Below are 15667 nucleotides of genomic sequence, written 5' to 3' on the forward strand. Positions count from 1 at the left end.
TATTTAGTTCAGAAAACACCGAAATAAAGAATTTCTATGCCTGTTACTTTTTGCATTGGATTAGATTTTAAAAATCACTTGTTTCAAACCTGCGTATGGACATCAAACATCACCCTTATCTACAAATACATTTAATTAGCATCATCACGTAACATTTGACTAAAAAGCTTGACAGCATACTAAAAGCAAGTGAACTGAAAAAAGATCAAAGTCTATACAAGTGAAGGTGCTCTTTAGAAGACTTGAAGTTATCTTTGATTTACTTAGTTGTTGTAAAAGAACTACAACTCCCAGTGTGCTTAGGAGAAAACACGCTTGCCGCGGCAAAGAGACTTGCAGTGTTAGTCCCACCTCCTCCCTCCCTTTATTGGGTGTTTCACTTCCGCATGTCTGAAATTCTCTTCTCCCATTGGCTTATACCCGAGGGGCGTCAAATACGGAATTTACGTTCGCCCGGTCCTGTCAAGCCCAGCGGCTCTTCACCACCCGTACCAAGATGGCGGCAGAAGCAGCTGGTGGGAAATACAGAAGCACTGTCAGCAAAAGCAAAGACCCTTCGGGGCTGCTCATCTCAGTGATCAGGTGAGGGAGGCAGGAGGCAGGGTCAGGGGTCAGGGGACAGCGGCTCGACCTCCGGTTTAGAAGGGAGAAGGGAGCCGGGGTCCACCCTGCCGACCCTTCCGTGCGCTCCTGGCCTCCCCCAGCTCCTCCCAGGGCCCGTGGTTACCCCCGCTGGGGCTCAGCCCCTCCATCACCCCCCACCCCCCCACACACCCGTTTTACTTTTTTACCTCCGAGGTTGGGCTTTAGCGGGAGGAGCCGCGCCTCAAGGTCTCTTCTGTAGGAGCAGAGAGCTTTTTAGGGTCCCAGGGCCTGGCAGAGGAAGGCTGGGGAAGGCATGGTCAACGAGGACACACGTGTATGCACACATTGGTGGATTGATGGCACCAGGGAAGGAGTCCCGTTTCCCAGTCCAGAGGGACTTCCAGAAGTTTGGGCATTTCCTGTCACGAGTTTCAGGGTGTCCCAACTGCGGACACTCTTCCCCACCTGTGAATGGCCACGGCCTCCAGTTCAAGGATCTGCCGTGAGCTGGTTACCACTGTGGGTTTTGAAGGCTCACATTCGTTTCTGATTTTCGTTCTGTTGTTTGCTGCCTTCCTATTCCTTAAAAACCAAACAGCTTTCAAATTCTCTATGCATGGAACAGTAAGGTGTGAGTGGAGTGGTGGACCTTCAAGGGATCTTTTTGTTGTTGTTGTTGTTCATAAAGTGAAATAAATTGAGCACCGGTAAAGATGATATAGGAATAACTAAAAACAACTTGAGTGAAATGTATATTACAGGAATAACTAAAAACAGCTTGAATGAAATGTATATTTATGACACGTTTCACATTGTTGGCAATGGAATTTCAACTCAAGTTTTTTTTTTTTTTTTTTTTTTTGAGGGGGGGAGTCGGGTGAAAAGTACACCTCATCTTATCTTCCCCTCAACCTCTGCTCAACTTTTGTTTGGGTTCTTAAAGGGATCCTGTCCAGTCCTGATTACTTCTTTAAAACCCAGGGCCCAACAGCATCTGGTAGGTAGTAAGCATTTGCATGTATGAGTATCTCAAACGTAAAACAACTCTTATCCATCCTGGACTGATAAAAGAACCATCCTGTGGATCTTTCTTAAGGGACTGTAGTTTAAGATTATGGCCTGTTAAATCATTATTTTTAATTGTCTTTTACAAGTAATAATAGTTTTATGGAAACAATATACTTGGTAGGCCTTGCAGAAGAAATGGTGGTGCCCACATTCTTAATTGACAGTACATAGCTAGTATAGATAGATCTCATGGTACTTAAACTTCAGCCAGAGTACTTGTAGTTTTCCACCTTAATCCTCTGTAGAATTATAGTACATGTTTTGTTTGTATTCTTCTTTGGACTTGTTCATTTTTTTTCTGCCTTATAGTTAACATTTACTTAAATAATAGGTTTGCAGTGCTAGTTTGTAGTATGGTGCCTGGCACTTATACTACGTACATCCTTAGTAAATGTTGAGTGAATAGATGGAATGCTTTGAGTTTTGCAGAGACAAAATATACTCTTGAGGAGAGTATATTTTATTTGGAAATAAAATATGTATAAAATTATGGCATAAGACTGTTATGAAAAAATGATAGACTTTTTCCAGTTCTTGGGGGAAAGTATTAGGGTTTTGAATTCAAGGCTTAAGTCTTCCTGGGTAGGTGTTTTCCTGCTTAAGCTAGGGCTTCCCCCTGACCTTTTTCATTTCTATTGTGCTATGTCTGTTTTCTTCAGTGCTAGTTAACTTAGCCCAAATAAATGTCTCATCTTGGAAAAAACCTGGAAACCACTGTAAAACGTTTTGACTGATATGGATTCAGAGATATACATTGCCTTTGGTGGACCATTCATTTGTGTTCTTCAGGGGGTATCTCTTATTGCTGAATGGTGCATACCATGATTTTGTGGTTATCCATCCATTTCTTACGCTAATCAGTATTACCTTCACTGTATCACCATCATTTTGGCCTAGGAATTTTACTTGGACTTTTGTTATGTATCGTTTTAATTTTTTCTTCCTTAACTTTAACTATTCTAAACATGTAACTAACATCTTTATCTTATCATACTTGTTACAAGCTTGGCATTAGGGAATATTCAGACCTAGATTCAGGGCAAGTTTAGTAAAGATTGGTTACAAATGAACACAGTCTGATATTCTCAAAGCTGTAGAGTAGGTGTTTGTCTTTTACCTTTATTTATTTATTTTTTGAGTCATTGAAAAGTTTTGTCTGGAATGAGGATGTTGCCAATGCAATTTCCTTGTTTCCTTCCGGGTTTGCTTTTGCAAATTTATAAATAGTGTCAGTGAACAAGATTGATAGTATGACTTTGTCCTTTGAGAGATGGGGTGAAGGGGAAGGCCTGCTTGGAAGAATGGAACTCCAAAATGTTTATTTCTTTTCTTTAAAATTTTATTTTATTGTAAAGATTCTGTACAGAGGAGTTACAGTTATATGGGTAAGGTAATGAGTACATCTCTTGTCGAACATTGTTACCCACTCCTTTGTTTTTCTCCTACTCTTCCTTCCCTCTCCCACCTCCCAAAAATGTATATTTCTTTTTAGGAAACTGTGTTAGCATTCTGAAGTTGCTCTTCTGTGCATCTATTCAACCTGTATCCTTTGTGTTTCACATTTTATGGCATCATATTAATTATTTCTAGTTTTGTATACTCTGATTAACTCCTTCTGTGCTTAAGTCTTTAAGTTCTGTCAAATAGTAACTTTCCTGGTTGTTTTGGCAACAGTCCTCAAAAAGTAAAACTTGTAGTAGGTTTATAATGTCTGAATATTCTTGAAGATGAACCTGGTACATGTCAGTTCTCTTTCACATTTCCATGAGCCTGTTATTGTCACAAAATATATTGCTTCTTAGAATACAGTGTATTTAAAAATGATCAGTTTAGGTTTATTATTTTTATTTATTATTTTTGTTTGAGACCAAGACTGGAACTCAGTATCTGATGCTTGTTTTTGCCTGCTAACTGGCACTCTATGACCAGAGCCAGGCCTCCAACCCCTAGCTTTATGTTTTTTGTGTCCCTGAGCAATTGTTGTTTTGAATAATATTAAACGTCACCCTTCAGTTATCTTGCACAAATATGTAAAAAGATGTCATTTTTATACTACTTTATGTATTATAACATACTGCTTTTTTATTTGTTTTAACGATCCTGGGTTTAGCTTCACACTTGCTAAGCATGAACTCCCCTGCTGGAAACCATACTTCTAGCTCTTCTACTCTGGTTATTTTTGAGACCATGTCTTTCTTTTTTGCCCTGGCAGTGAGAACCATAGCTGAATGACAGCTGTGCACTACCGTGTTCAGGTATTTTTGTTAAGTTGGGAAACTTAGAACTTTTTTTTGCGTGGGATAGCCTGGAACCATGCTCCAAATCGTAGCCTCTGGTAATTCAGATACATTTTATACTGCTTTAAAAGTGCTTTTCCTAATAGTTGGCAACAGCACTTTTTGTTGCAGACATCTTCTAATATTGGATTAGACAAATCTACAGATAGACTAAGTTTATTTTAAGGACAGAGTAGATATAGACAAAGGGAAAGAATATCCAAGGCTCATTGCTGTGTCTCATCATGGTATTAAATTATTAAATGATGACTCTATTTTTGCTAATATGAGTTCATTACCTTTGTGTGCTGATACTGGGACTTGAACTCAGGGCCTACATGTGGTCCCTTAGCTTTCTGGTTAAGCTTTTTGCTCTGTCATATGAGCCACACCTCCATTTCCAGCGTTTTGGTGGTTAATTGAAGCTAAGAGTCTCATGGACTTTTCTGGGGCTGGCTTCAAATCATGACCTTCAGATCTCATCCTCTTGAGTATCTAAAATTATAGGCATGAGTCACCAGTGCTCTGCTCATAGTTCATTATGTTAAAGTATTTATAAGCCAACATTTATCAGTGGGGAGGCTGAGATTGGGAATCACAGTATATTGCTAGCATGAGTAGAAAAGTTTGTAAGATCCTTTCTCAGTGGAGAGCTGGGTATAATGATGTGGGCCTGCCATCCTAGCTATGGTGGAAAGCCTAAAATAAGTGACTGAGACCTAGGTTTGCACCTGGGCATGGAGAGAGTCTCTTGTCTCAAAAACAATTAGCACAGAAAAGGATGGAGATATGACTCAGCATATCAAACTTAGAAGGTTTGCTTGACAAGTGAGAGACCTTGAATTTAAGTCCAAGTCCTGAAAAGAAAAAGCCAGAATTATTTGGTATAACTTCATGAATTATGTTTGCTAGTCACTGTCACTCAGCTCTTCAACTCAAGGCTAGCACTCTGCCACACCGCCACTTCTGGTTTTCTGATGGTTTATTGGAGATAAGAGTCTCCCAGATTTTCTTGCCCAGGCTAACTTTGAACTATGATCCTCAGATCTCAGCCTCCTTTATAGCTAGGATTACAGGAGTATGCCACTGGCGCTATTTTTTTTTTTTAAGCTAAGTTTATTCTTTATTAAGTATGTTGGCAAAGAATTTCACTCGATAGATGTTTTGAAAGTACATTGAGACTCAATGTACTTTAAGAAATGTAATTTAAGAAATGCTGTGTAAAAGTATTTCAAGAGAGTTGGTTGTTTCATAGGTAGACTCCGAAGGTTTTACAGAAGTCTTTAGATTTGTGTGAAAGGCTCTGATGAGGAAGCAAATGCTGGTTGGGTTATAGTCTGCAAGAGGCTACTGCTGTCACCTTTTAAGTTTGGCCGCTAGACCTTTAAAACAGCTCACTGTGTGGACAGACTCTTGATCACTTGTTGATGTACACTTTGGCCAGTTTTACACATACACACACATGCACATTTTTCATTTTCCTTCTATTGATCTAACCACCACCAATCTTTTGTTTGGAAATAAGCAAGTGACTTTTTCGAGAGGTTATTTTTTTTTTGTGAGTTCTTGTCAGATTTTTAATTGGGAAACAAGTCTACCACTTAGTGTTAGGTGATCTGCTTTCCAATTATATGTTGTCCTTCTCTCCTTTGTAAGTTGGCCTGTAATAGCCAGTTTAATTGGGAGACAAACTTTGGTTGTGACTTAGGAAGACCTAATTGAAACCTTGCAGCAGAGCTTTTGTAGATAGACATTGGCTAAAGATGTAAAGAGAGTTAGAGGCAGTGGAAAGCTCATATTTTCATCAACTTTTATGTCTTCTCAGAAGTTGAGATTTCAAAACCTTAGGAAATCCTTTATCGTAGATACCTGTTAAAACTCCCCTCCTCTGCAGAATATATTTTGGTCAGCCTGTAGTTAATTCAAAGTAAACTTTGTTGAAGGGGTCCAGGCTTTGATCTGGACTTTGAACGGATAGCTTTGAGGTTTGTAACAGTTGTGGCAGGAAAGGAACATGGTCATTCCCTCCTGAGCCAAGTCTTGGAAGGTGTGGCCAGGTGTTCACGCCGCTTCCAGTGCCAGCTCCTTTCTTCATTTCAACCCATATCATAGTGATTTTTAGGTTTCTAGCCTGCAGAGTGTAGACACTGGTGATGTAGCCAGTGTTGTTTGAACATTACTATCAGAAAACTTTGTAGCCTATTATCAGGAAGTTCTGGCATGTTGAACAATATGTTGAAATGAGGGGAGATCACATTTTTTTTTCACTGACTATGCAGAATTAAATTGGTGACCTAGATCTTGGTGTCAAGCCCCATATGTAATTAGTTACATTGAGATTTCTTGAAAGATTTGAAGCATGCAGTTTTAATAGTGGATGATAGGAGCAAGTTTTTCAAGCCATTATTTGAGCATGGGTATGGGCATACCCTTCAGTCAGAGGTTCAGTAGGTACTTCAGTGTAATTTAGTAGAAACTTAACATGCTTTCTTACAACTTTGGATTACTTACTTAAGATCTCTGTCTTACTTTCTCATTTGTAAACTGGGATAATGGTATGATCTCCTGTGGTCTTGGGGGATGATAGATGATCAAAGAACATGTAAAAGTGTCAACAGTTTGTAATAGAGAAGGTGCTTAAACATTCATTTCCTCCTTTCTCATATTTTAGCTTCTTTGATTAAAAACTTGATTTTTGGATAAATTTACAGATAGCAATTAGAATATAATGTTTTCCATTATAAATATCCTTGCTAGGTTGATTACAGTGACTCCAGGTGAGCATCTTTGTGACCAGGAAGTTTTGTGCACTGAACTAAGATGGTAACTCTTTGATAATCTGAAATAAAGCTAAAGAAGCTAGATTTAAATATGTGTATGTATGTATATATACATATATATGTATATATATATATATATATATACTCCATGTGTATATATGTAAAACACACAAGATATAAATACCTTACACATAGAGAATCAAGGGTCTCATGGCAGCCTTTTTCTGTTATAAAATTATATTGTAAAAATTTGTGAAAAGAGTAGTCATAAAAGAAGAATGCTGTCCAACAATTCCATTTCTCAAAATACTGTTTTCCTCTTTTAGTCTTACAGATACAAAAGTTTTTTCACTTCCGGTTTTCTAGTGGTTTATTGGAAGTAAGAGTCTCATGGCCTTTCCTGCCTGGGCTGGCTTTGAACCGTGATCCTCAGCTCTCAGCCTCCTGAGTAGCTAGGATTACAGGTGTGAGCCACTGGTACCCAGCTACTAAAGTTTAATAGTCATAGAGTAGATAAATTACCTATATTCTTACTGTCCTCTTTTCCTCTCCTCCCTTTTTTTTTCTTCTCTCTTATTCTTCACTTCCTCCTCACTTTCCCCTTTAGTCAGCGTCTTATTATATAGTTCAGGCTGGCCTTGAATTTGTGCTCCTTCTGCTTCAGCCTCTCAGATGTAGGCTAACAGTCAGTTGTACCCAGCTTCTCATCTACTCTTTTTTTTTTTTTTTTGGGTCCGGTCGTGGGTCTGAACTCTGGGCCTGGGCACTGTCCCTCAGCTCTTCAGCTCAAGGCTAGCACTCTAACACTTGAGCCACAGAGCCACTTCCGGCTTTTTTTTTCTGCTTATGTGGTGCTGAGGAATCGAACCCAGGGCCTCATGCATGCAAAGCAAGCGCTCTACCACTGAGCCACCTTCCCAGCCCTCATCTACTCTTAACTCAGAATTAAGCACTGATAAGACTTTTAAACAAACCTTCAAAACAAAAATCAGTCTTCTATAGAAAGACCATACTAGTGAGAAGTGATTCCAGCAATGAATATGCCAAAAAAGTAAAGATAATACTTAAAATGTGGGATGGATAACTGGAATTTTTAAAAAACAATCTATGGAATCTTATGCTACCCTAACCTTATTTTCTTTTTGAGGCATGCATATATACATAGATATGTGTGTGTGCCTGCGTGTGTCTGTGTGTGTGTATGTAAGATATAAGTACACAAGTCTTAGTATATGACTTGGTGAGAGAAATTCTAGTGTTCTACAGTGTTCTTTCTCATGTTTTTTTCTTTTGTATACTCTACTTAGTGCCCTAAGAATTATGAGACTTTTACTTTGGCTGAGAGAGAATAGGCACTATTTGCAGCCCCATGTGGATTTATTGTTTTCCTCGAATCTTTTCAGGTTATTCTTTTCTGGGCCTTCTGTAGGTCCTTCTCATATGTGCTGCTGCATACTGAGCTAAGCTGCTCCATACTAACCCTCCACAGATGTAAGTGTTCTCTGTGGAGCTCTCTTTCTTCCCCCTTCCTGCCATGAAAATAATAGTCTTATTTCCAGTGTTTGGAAACCTTTTTATTTATTAATTTCTTTGTTAGTCTCCACACCCAAAGCATAAATCCATGACTACTTTATATTTTAAAAAGTATCTTTAAATATTCGTTTTCTTAGGTACCATTTTGGGTTACATGTGGTCTGAGAGGAAAAAGATATTTCAATGTGGTATTTGGAAGTTATGATGTGAGCAGAACAAGATTTTTCAACATGAAGGGTCTTAGTTATTACAGTATTGAACAATTGAACACCTTCACTTCCTTTAACTTTTTCAGGAACTCTTCTTTCAGAATGCTGAGAAATGCCTTGAAACTCTCATGCATGTTTGTTTCTTTCGTTTTATAGTTCTGTTTTATTTAATATCTGTAATAGCAATGTTAGCCTGAGGTTTAATGTGGTTGAAATGGACTTTCTTTGGGCAGTACAATATTTAAGAATCCATTAGTGTTTTTGTTTTGTTTTGTTTTTGTTTGCATTTGAATGTAATGCTGAACTCTGCTCTCTGTTACAGTCTTATAGTGTGCTGCTTACATTTTTGTTAATTGCTGTTAAGCTATGAAATGAGTTATGACCTTGGCTATTATTCTAGTAGCCAGTCTTTTTATCCTGGGGATTTTGTCTTTAATAACGTAGAAAGGCACAACTTAACACAAAGTAATACAGGAAAATACTTATGTTGCTTAAAAAAGCATTAACACTTCATTGCTTCTGGTAAGGATCTTTTCTGACTTTTATTTATTTTTAAAGCTCTTGTCAGAAGTCAAGTAGAACACAATTCAAAAGGTCGAACATAATTCTTTTTAAGACTAGTTCTCTCTCAGTGTGTTGAGAGACATTACCTAGTACTCAGCAGATGCCTTGGAGCTTGCTAGGAAGACACGTCACAGGCAGTGCTTGATTTGACTGTGCATTTTAACCAGAGTTCAGGTGATTGATTCCAAAGCATGATTAAGTTGGAGTAGTCTTAAAAACATAATTTGGGTGGGGAATTACTTCCCATATAAGAAACTAAGTGGAATTATTCTTACTGTTATGCCTATGCTTAAAACATTCATAAGATGTATACATATACTGAAATTTATTCCAATAAATAATCATGTCCACTCTGGAAAGCAGTATGGAGGTTCCTCAAAAAACTAAACATAGAGCTACCCTAGACCTAGTAATTCCACTCCTCAGCATTTATCCAATAGAGCACAAATAAGGCTGGACTAAAGCTGCCAGCACAGCCATGTTCATTGCAGCAGTATTTACTATAGCCAAGATAAAGATCCCAGATGCCCCCTCATAGATGAATAGAGCAAGAAAATGTGGTGTGTATACACGATGGCAATCTGCTCATCCATCAAATAGAATGACATTGTACCATTTGTAAGGAAATGGAAAGAGTTGGAAAAATTTATATTAAGTCAGCCAGACCCAGGGAAACATAGGTTTCATGGTTTCCCTTATTCGTGGTAGCTAGAATGTGCCTATAAATCTACAAGTAAACACACTGAGTAGTAAGCAAGGGGCTACAAATGAATTGACTCAAGTGTAATAGACTCTCTGAAGAGCACAAATGGTGTACTTCTTTAAAAAGACTTAAGTCAGAGCCTAACAATATAAATACTAGGAAATGGGTACTTGCAAGAGAGTAGGGTGGGGCCAAGGGGACAGGTAGAAAAATGAAGGGAAGAAGCAGGGAGAATTCAGGCAAGAATTCATTGTATATACCACAGAATTGAGAAATACGTGGGAAGGGGTGAGTGGAAGGGGGTAAAGATGTTGAAGCAGTGACACAGATCAAGATGCATTGTACACATAAGCTGCTTTGTTAAAAGACAAAAAATTAATACATAATCTAAAATTAAGACAAGTGGGTTGGGAGGGGTGGGTGAGAATGTTGAAAGGTATGACATTGATCAAGATGCAATGTATTCAGAAACTGCTTTGTTGAATGGCAACTCCTCTGTACAACTACTTAAAGAGAATAAAATATTAAAAAGCAAAAACATGTCTGCAGTTTGTAATGAAGTAATTGGAGAGGAAGTTAGGGTCATTCCAAGATAAGAATGTGTCAGTAGGAAGCTGGATTTTTTTTTTTTTTTTGATAAGTTCCTTAATTCTCATTCATGGCCCAATTTTCCACAAAAATACATGCAAAAGGCCTGGATGGAGATGCAGCTCAATGGTAGAATGCTTGCCTAGCTGTCCAAGGCTTTGGGTTCGGAGTTCAGTTCCCAACACTTGAAAAAAAAGGCATTTGTGTTTATATGTGTACATGCAGAAGGGGAAGAGTATGAGAAACAAGGTTCTGTTTTAGCCCCATTGACACAGTGAAGTCTCGTGGATATTTGCCGTTAATTAACCTGCTTCATCTTGTATAATTCAGCTTTCAAAAATTACACAACTCCTAATAGCTTATTTCTGAGGAACTCACCAGAAAATAATCATCTAGGATGTGGACCTTAAAATGGAGGTGGAAAAAGAGTTAGAGAGTGGGTAAAAGTTGGGGATAAGTCTTAAGTTGACTTTGTTATCCTTGATCTCAGTGGTATTCCGGAGTGGGGGTGATTTTACTTCACTTCAAACAATGGCCTTCTTGGTTGACTAAAAGACTTGTGGATTTTGGTCCTTAGAAGTGTTCTGTATAAATTAGTGAATTGAAATATGGAAAAAGAAAAAACTATATGTGTATGTGTTGAATGTAGCAACTGGCTCTCAGTGCTATCTAAAGCAAGACAGTGAATTTTTAACTGGTTTTAAAAAGGAAATGGTTTATTGTCATTTGATATTACATGAATCTATTTATGTTGGTAAGGTAAGGGGAATTGTTCATATGCATCAAAAACTTTTTCAGAGGGACTTGTCATTATTAATTGCTATCAGTTGGGAGTTTCCTATATTTTGTTGGCTATAATAGGCATAATTAAGAAGCAAGCAATCAGTAAATAATTGAATAGACTAAAATCTGATTTTTTTATGCTTTAAGTGAGGCCATATCTCATGTGATTATATAATGATCCACATCTCAAATATTTCTTTAATGTATGATATTTTATGAAAACTCAGAATTATGATGAGGGTCTCTTGTTTTTGTAATCCACTGGAAGCATTTATACGCTATTCCTAGTTCGTATAATCATTGTGGAAGTCTTGTGTCTTAGCTTGTGTAGTTAGTGCTTATCAAACCAGCAACCTCTTTTTTTCCTCTGCAGTTTGTACTCATACTCTACTCACTTGAAGAACTGCCTTAAGGTCACCTGCTGAATATAGGCATATGCTATAATCAGGCATTTCTTAGGTTGGATGTTTTATATTTTAAAGGAAAAGAAAACTAGACTTACACTTTGGAAAATAAGGATTTCACCAAATGTCTTCTGGTTTGGAACTCACATTTTGGAGAATCTCCTCCACTTAAGATTTTGGCTTTAATTGGGATCAGTGATACAAAGGAACATTATCTTCTGGAAAGAACAGTAAACCGATACCTAATCTTTTTCTTTGGAGTGAGTTCTGAACCTAGTTAATGCTTGAGAACTTGTTAAAAGTGTAACCATGTTGTTTGTTTATCTGTCTTTGGGAGGATAATGGAGGCACAGAAATAGAGGAACAAAGAGTGAACAAATGTAGCACAGGTACTCACTAGATGCTATGTTGAAAATGAACTATACAACTGTAGATGACAATAAGAGGGAAAAACTGGGAGGGAGCGAAGGTAGGGGTGACATTGTCCAAAAAGATATGTACTTATTACTCGACTTATAAAATAGTAACCCCTCTGTACTTCACCTTTTTAATAACAATAAAAATACATTAAAATGTTTAATCGTGCTTAGTTTCTGTTTGTGGTTATGTGTTAGAAAGTAATGTTGACTGGGGTGCTGAGGTGCTTGATAGATAAAAAATGAGAGACTATGTGATACTAGTTGGTCTCTTAGGCCAATTCTGAGTGCCTGTCAGAATGGAGGTGACTGAAGAGGTTTGCTCTATAGAGATTCTGCATTCTGATACTGATTTTTAGATATGTGAAGACTTGCTTGTAATTAGTTTTTCTGAGTAGCTTGAAGGGATTTCCATTAATTGCTTTGTTAGTCTTTATTACTTCTGGAAGACAGGTCAGTGGAGCCAACAAGAAATGCTCTTGGTAGACAATTTAATCTGTGTACAGAAAACATGACTTAATCGAATCATTGTGCAGGTGTCACCAAAATTCCAGGTGTATCATGTTAAATATTTCTTGTTGTAGGTTAATTAATTTAGTTACCTATGGTGTATCAAGCAGCTAATTCTTGTGGATTCCCTAAATATCTGTTTTTGACTAAGAAGGTTGACTAAATACTATTTGCCTTGAGAATTTAACCAAACTGAACATGGTATAAGCTCAGCACTTGGGAGGCTGAGTTAGGATTGCTAGTGTTCCTGGCCAGTTTGGTCTACATAGACTGTTTGTGTGTGGAGAAAGAGAGAGAGAGAGAGAGAGAGAGGATGAAAAAAATACACATAGAGACACAATACAGAGAGAAACAGAAACACAGAGAGAGAGAGAATGAGAGAACTCAGTCCTACACCCCTTCTTGACTTTACTGTCAAATGCTGTCATATTGAGGGTTGAGCTTCATACACATTATGTGGAGAGACACAGCTCAGGTTGTAACTGAACCAGAGAACTTTTTATCACTTTTGTAAAATACCTTAAACAGCCAAGCACTGGTGACTCACACCTGTAATCCTAGCTACTCAGGAGGCTGTGATCTGAGGAGTGTGACTCAAAGTCAGTCTGAGAATCCTATCTCCAGTTAACCACTAGAAAACTGGAAGTAGTGCCATGGCTCAAAGTGGTAGAGCGTAAGGACTGACAGCACACACACACACACACACACACACACACACACACACACACACACACACACACACACACACACACACACACACACACACACACACACACACACACACACACACACACACACACACACACACACACACACACACACACACACACACACACACCAAAACAATATAAACAACTGTCTGTTATCACCTACTTACAGGTAATCTTGATGTGCAGGCAGTGTCATAGTTTGTCTCTTAAATGATCAAAATCAATTGTTCAACCTTAATGCATGTTTTCTAGCTTATAATACATGATATTTTTTGAATAACCGTTTAATACCTACACATGATGTTGATTTAATACCAACATACTCTTGAAAGACTTATTGGCTTGCCGGGCTTTGGTGGCTCATGCCTGCAATCCTAGCTACTCAGGAAGCTGAGATCTGAGGATCATGGTTCAAAGCCAGCCCAGGCAAGAAAGTCCATGAGACTCTCATCTCCAATAAACCACCAGAAAACTGGAAAGTGGTGCTTTGAATCAAAGTGGTAGAGCACTAGCCCTGGGCTGAAGAGCTGAGGGACAGCGCCCAGGCCCAGAGTTCAAGCCCCACGACTGACAAAAAAAAAAAAATAAAAAAAGACTTGCTGGCTTGAACTAGCAAAATGTTTGCCGAGAAGAGGAAATTAATTCTAAAAATTCTAAAAATTCCCCTAGTTCTGCTCTTAGATTAAAATGATTCATTGGTAAACTTTATGTTTGGGTTAAATTTAGAGACTTTCAAAATCTCGGGGATTGAATTATTTTTTTTTTTTTAATGTTATGTTCCCAAAGAGATTTAGAACTAGTGTTGTAAAATGTATTACTTTGTTTCCAGAAGATTATTGAGAATGTCATTCAGTGTATTGTACAATGTCTCCCTTGTTTTAAGTGAAAGATAATCTTTTGGAATTTAGGAATATGTAAGTTTGTTTTCTGTGGAGGAACTAGAATCTGTCTTTTTCATGGTAAGAATTATAATACTATGTTCATTTTTGTCTTGACTACTGGGAAACCCCAAATTTAAATTAGGGCCTCATTTGATGTAAACTCTGCTTGGCCATGTGACCTGCTGTACTTTGTATGTTGTTGTTTTGTCCTACATTTCCTTAATTCTACTTTTTCTTGTGTATTTTGCTTTTTATTATTTACAATTTTTAGAAACCATCTCAGATTTTTTTTTTAATTTGAAAAAGGAAACCACATTTAAAACAAGACCAATCTGAGTAATATTAATTTAGTTTCACCAGTACTGGCTGATAAATTTCACTCTCAGGCCAGTTGCTAACCCCCTAGTGGCTTAACAGAACATCTACTGTAAAAACCCATCAAGTTGTGTCTGGTCTGGTTCCCACTTTCTTCCCTGACCTCATCTCCTATTACCTACTTCATTCTTCCTTGAGTCTCTAAAGTTACATTGACCTCCTTGCCACTCCCTTTTTGCTCATCCTCCTTCAAGCCCCCACGTCTTCTATTCTCCCTGGAACAGCTTCCACAGATAGTGTGTGTATTTCCTCCTCACCTCCCAGTAAACTCTGTCCTCATGCTTTCTTCATCTAAGAGTCCCCTGTGCCTTCATCTAAAATACCTCTCATCTTCCTTTCCTGCCTTTGTGTTTCCACAGCTCCTACCTCCTCCTGTCTTCCCTTGTTCAGTGCCTCCCTGTTTGCTTTGTTGTCTGCCTTTCCCCACACATGAGGGACGGATGGGTTTTGTTCACTGCTGTATCTCTAGCTGCTTAGAAATATGTCTGGTAATAATGAATGAATCAGTACCTATTTAATTCTTTTACTTTTCATTTCCTAGGGATTTTCAAATAGGCATTTCTTTGTATGAGACCATTTCCTAACAGTTGTTTGTTAGGGCTGTCCTCCATGACCTCTCTGCAGCCTGAATCTGGCTGCTGCTCATTATGTAGCTTTTACTAAACATCTAATATATAAGGCACCATAAGAATCTAGAACAATGGTCTATCTCAGTCCATATGTAGATATCCCCAGGAACTTTAGAGTGAGGGAGGCTAACCATGTTGTGATTCATAGATTATTTATTTTGATTCTAATAATAATGCTGACATGGGTCAACATTTTCACAGCACATTCATGCACTTCTCCATTCCTTAAAACATCCCTGTGAACCAGGTATTCTTATTATCTTTCCTGTTTACAAGGGTAACAGGCCCAGAGAGGTCAAATAACTCAGTTTTGGTCAGGTAGCTTAAAGTTGCAAAGCCCTATTTGGCAGGTTTTTAATTAATCAATCAATCAATTAATTAATTACTATTATTGTGGTCATGGGGTTTGAACTCAGGGCCTGGGTGCTGTCCCTGAGTCTTATCACTCAAGGCTAGTGGTCTACCACTTTGAGCTACAGAGCCACTTCTGGTTTTCTGGTGGTTAATTGGAGATAAGAGTTTCACTGGACTTTCCTGCCTGAGTTGGCTCTAAACTGTGATCCTCATATCTCAGCCTCCTAAATAGTTAGGATTACAGGAGTGAGCCACCTATGCCCAGCTTCTATTTGTTTTTATTTATCACTTTTTTGTTT

The 15667-nt window shown here is 38.1% G+C and overlaps 1 protein-coding gene across 1 annotated transcript in view; it reads left to right on the top strand.

The window, feature by feature from the left end:
• Positions 1–480: 480 nt before the first annotated feature.
• Exoc4 (exocyst complex component 4) overlaps positions 481–15667 on the top strand; it is a 689440-nt gene continuing 674253 nt past the window's right edge. The window contains exon 1 of the mRNA XM_069996791.1: positions 481–582. Coding sequence (XP_069852892.1) covers positions 497–582 — 86 coding nt within the window. The 5' untranslated portion in view covers positions 481–496. The remainder of the gene's footprint in view (positions 583–15667) is intronic.

The sequence above is a fragment of the Dipodomys merriami genome, unplaced genomic scaffold (genome assembly GCF_024711535.1).
Source record: "Dipodomys merriami isolate MVZ:Mamm:240054 unplaced genomic scaffold, mDipMer1.0.p SCAF_5, whole genome shotgun sequence".
NCBI lineage: Eukaryota > Metazoa > Chordata > Mammalia > Rodentia > Heteromyidae > Dipodomys > Dipodomys merriami.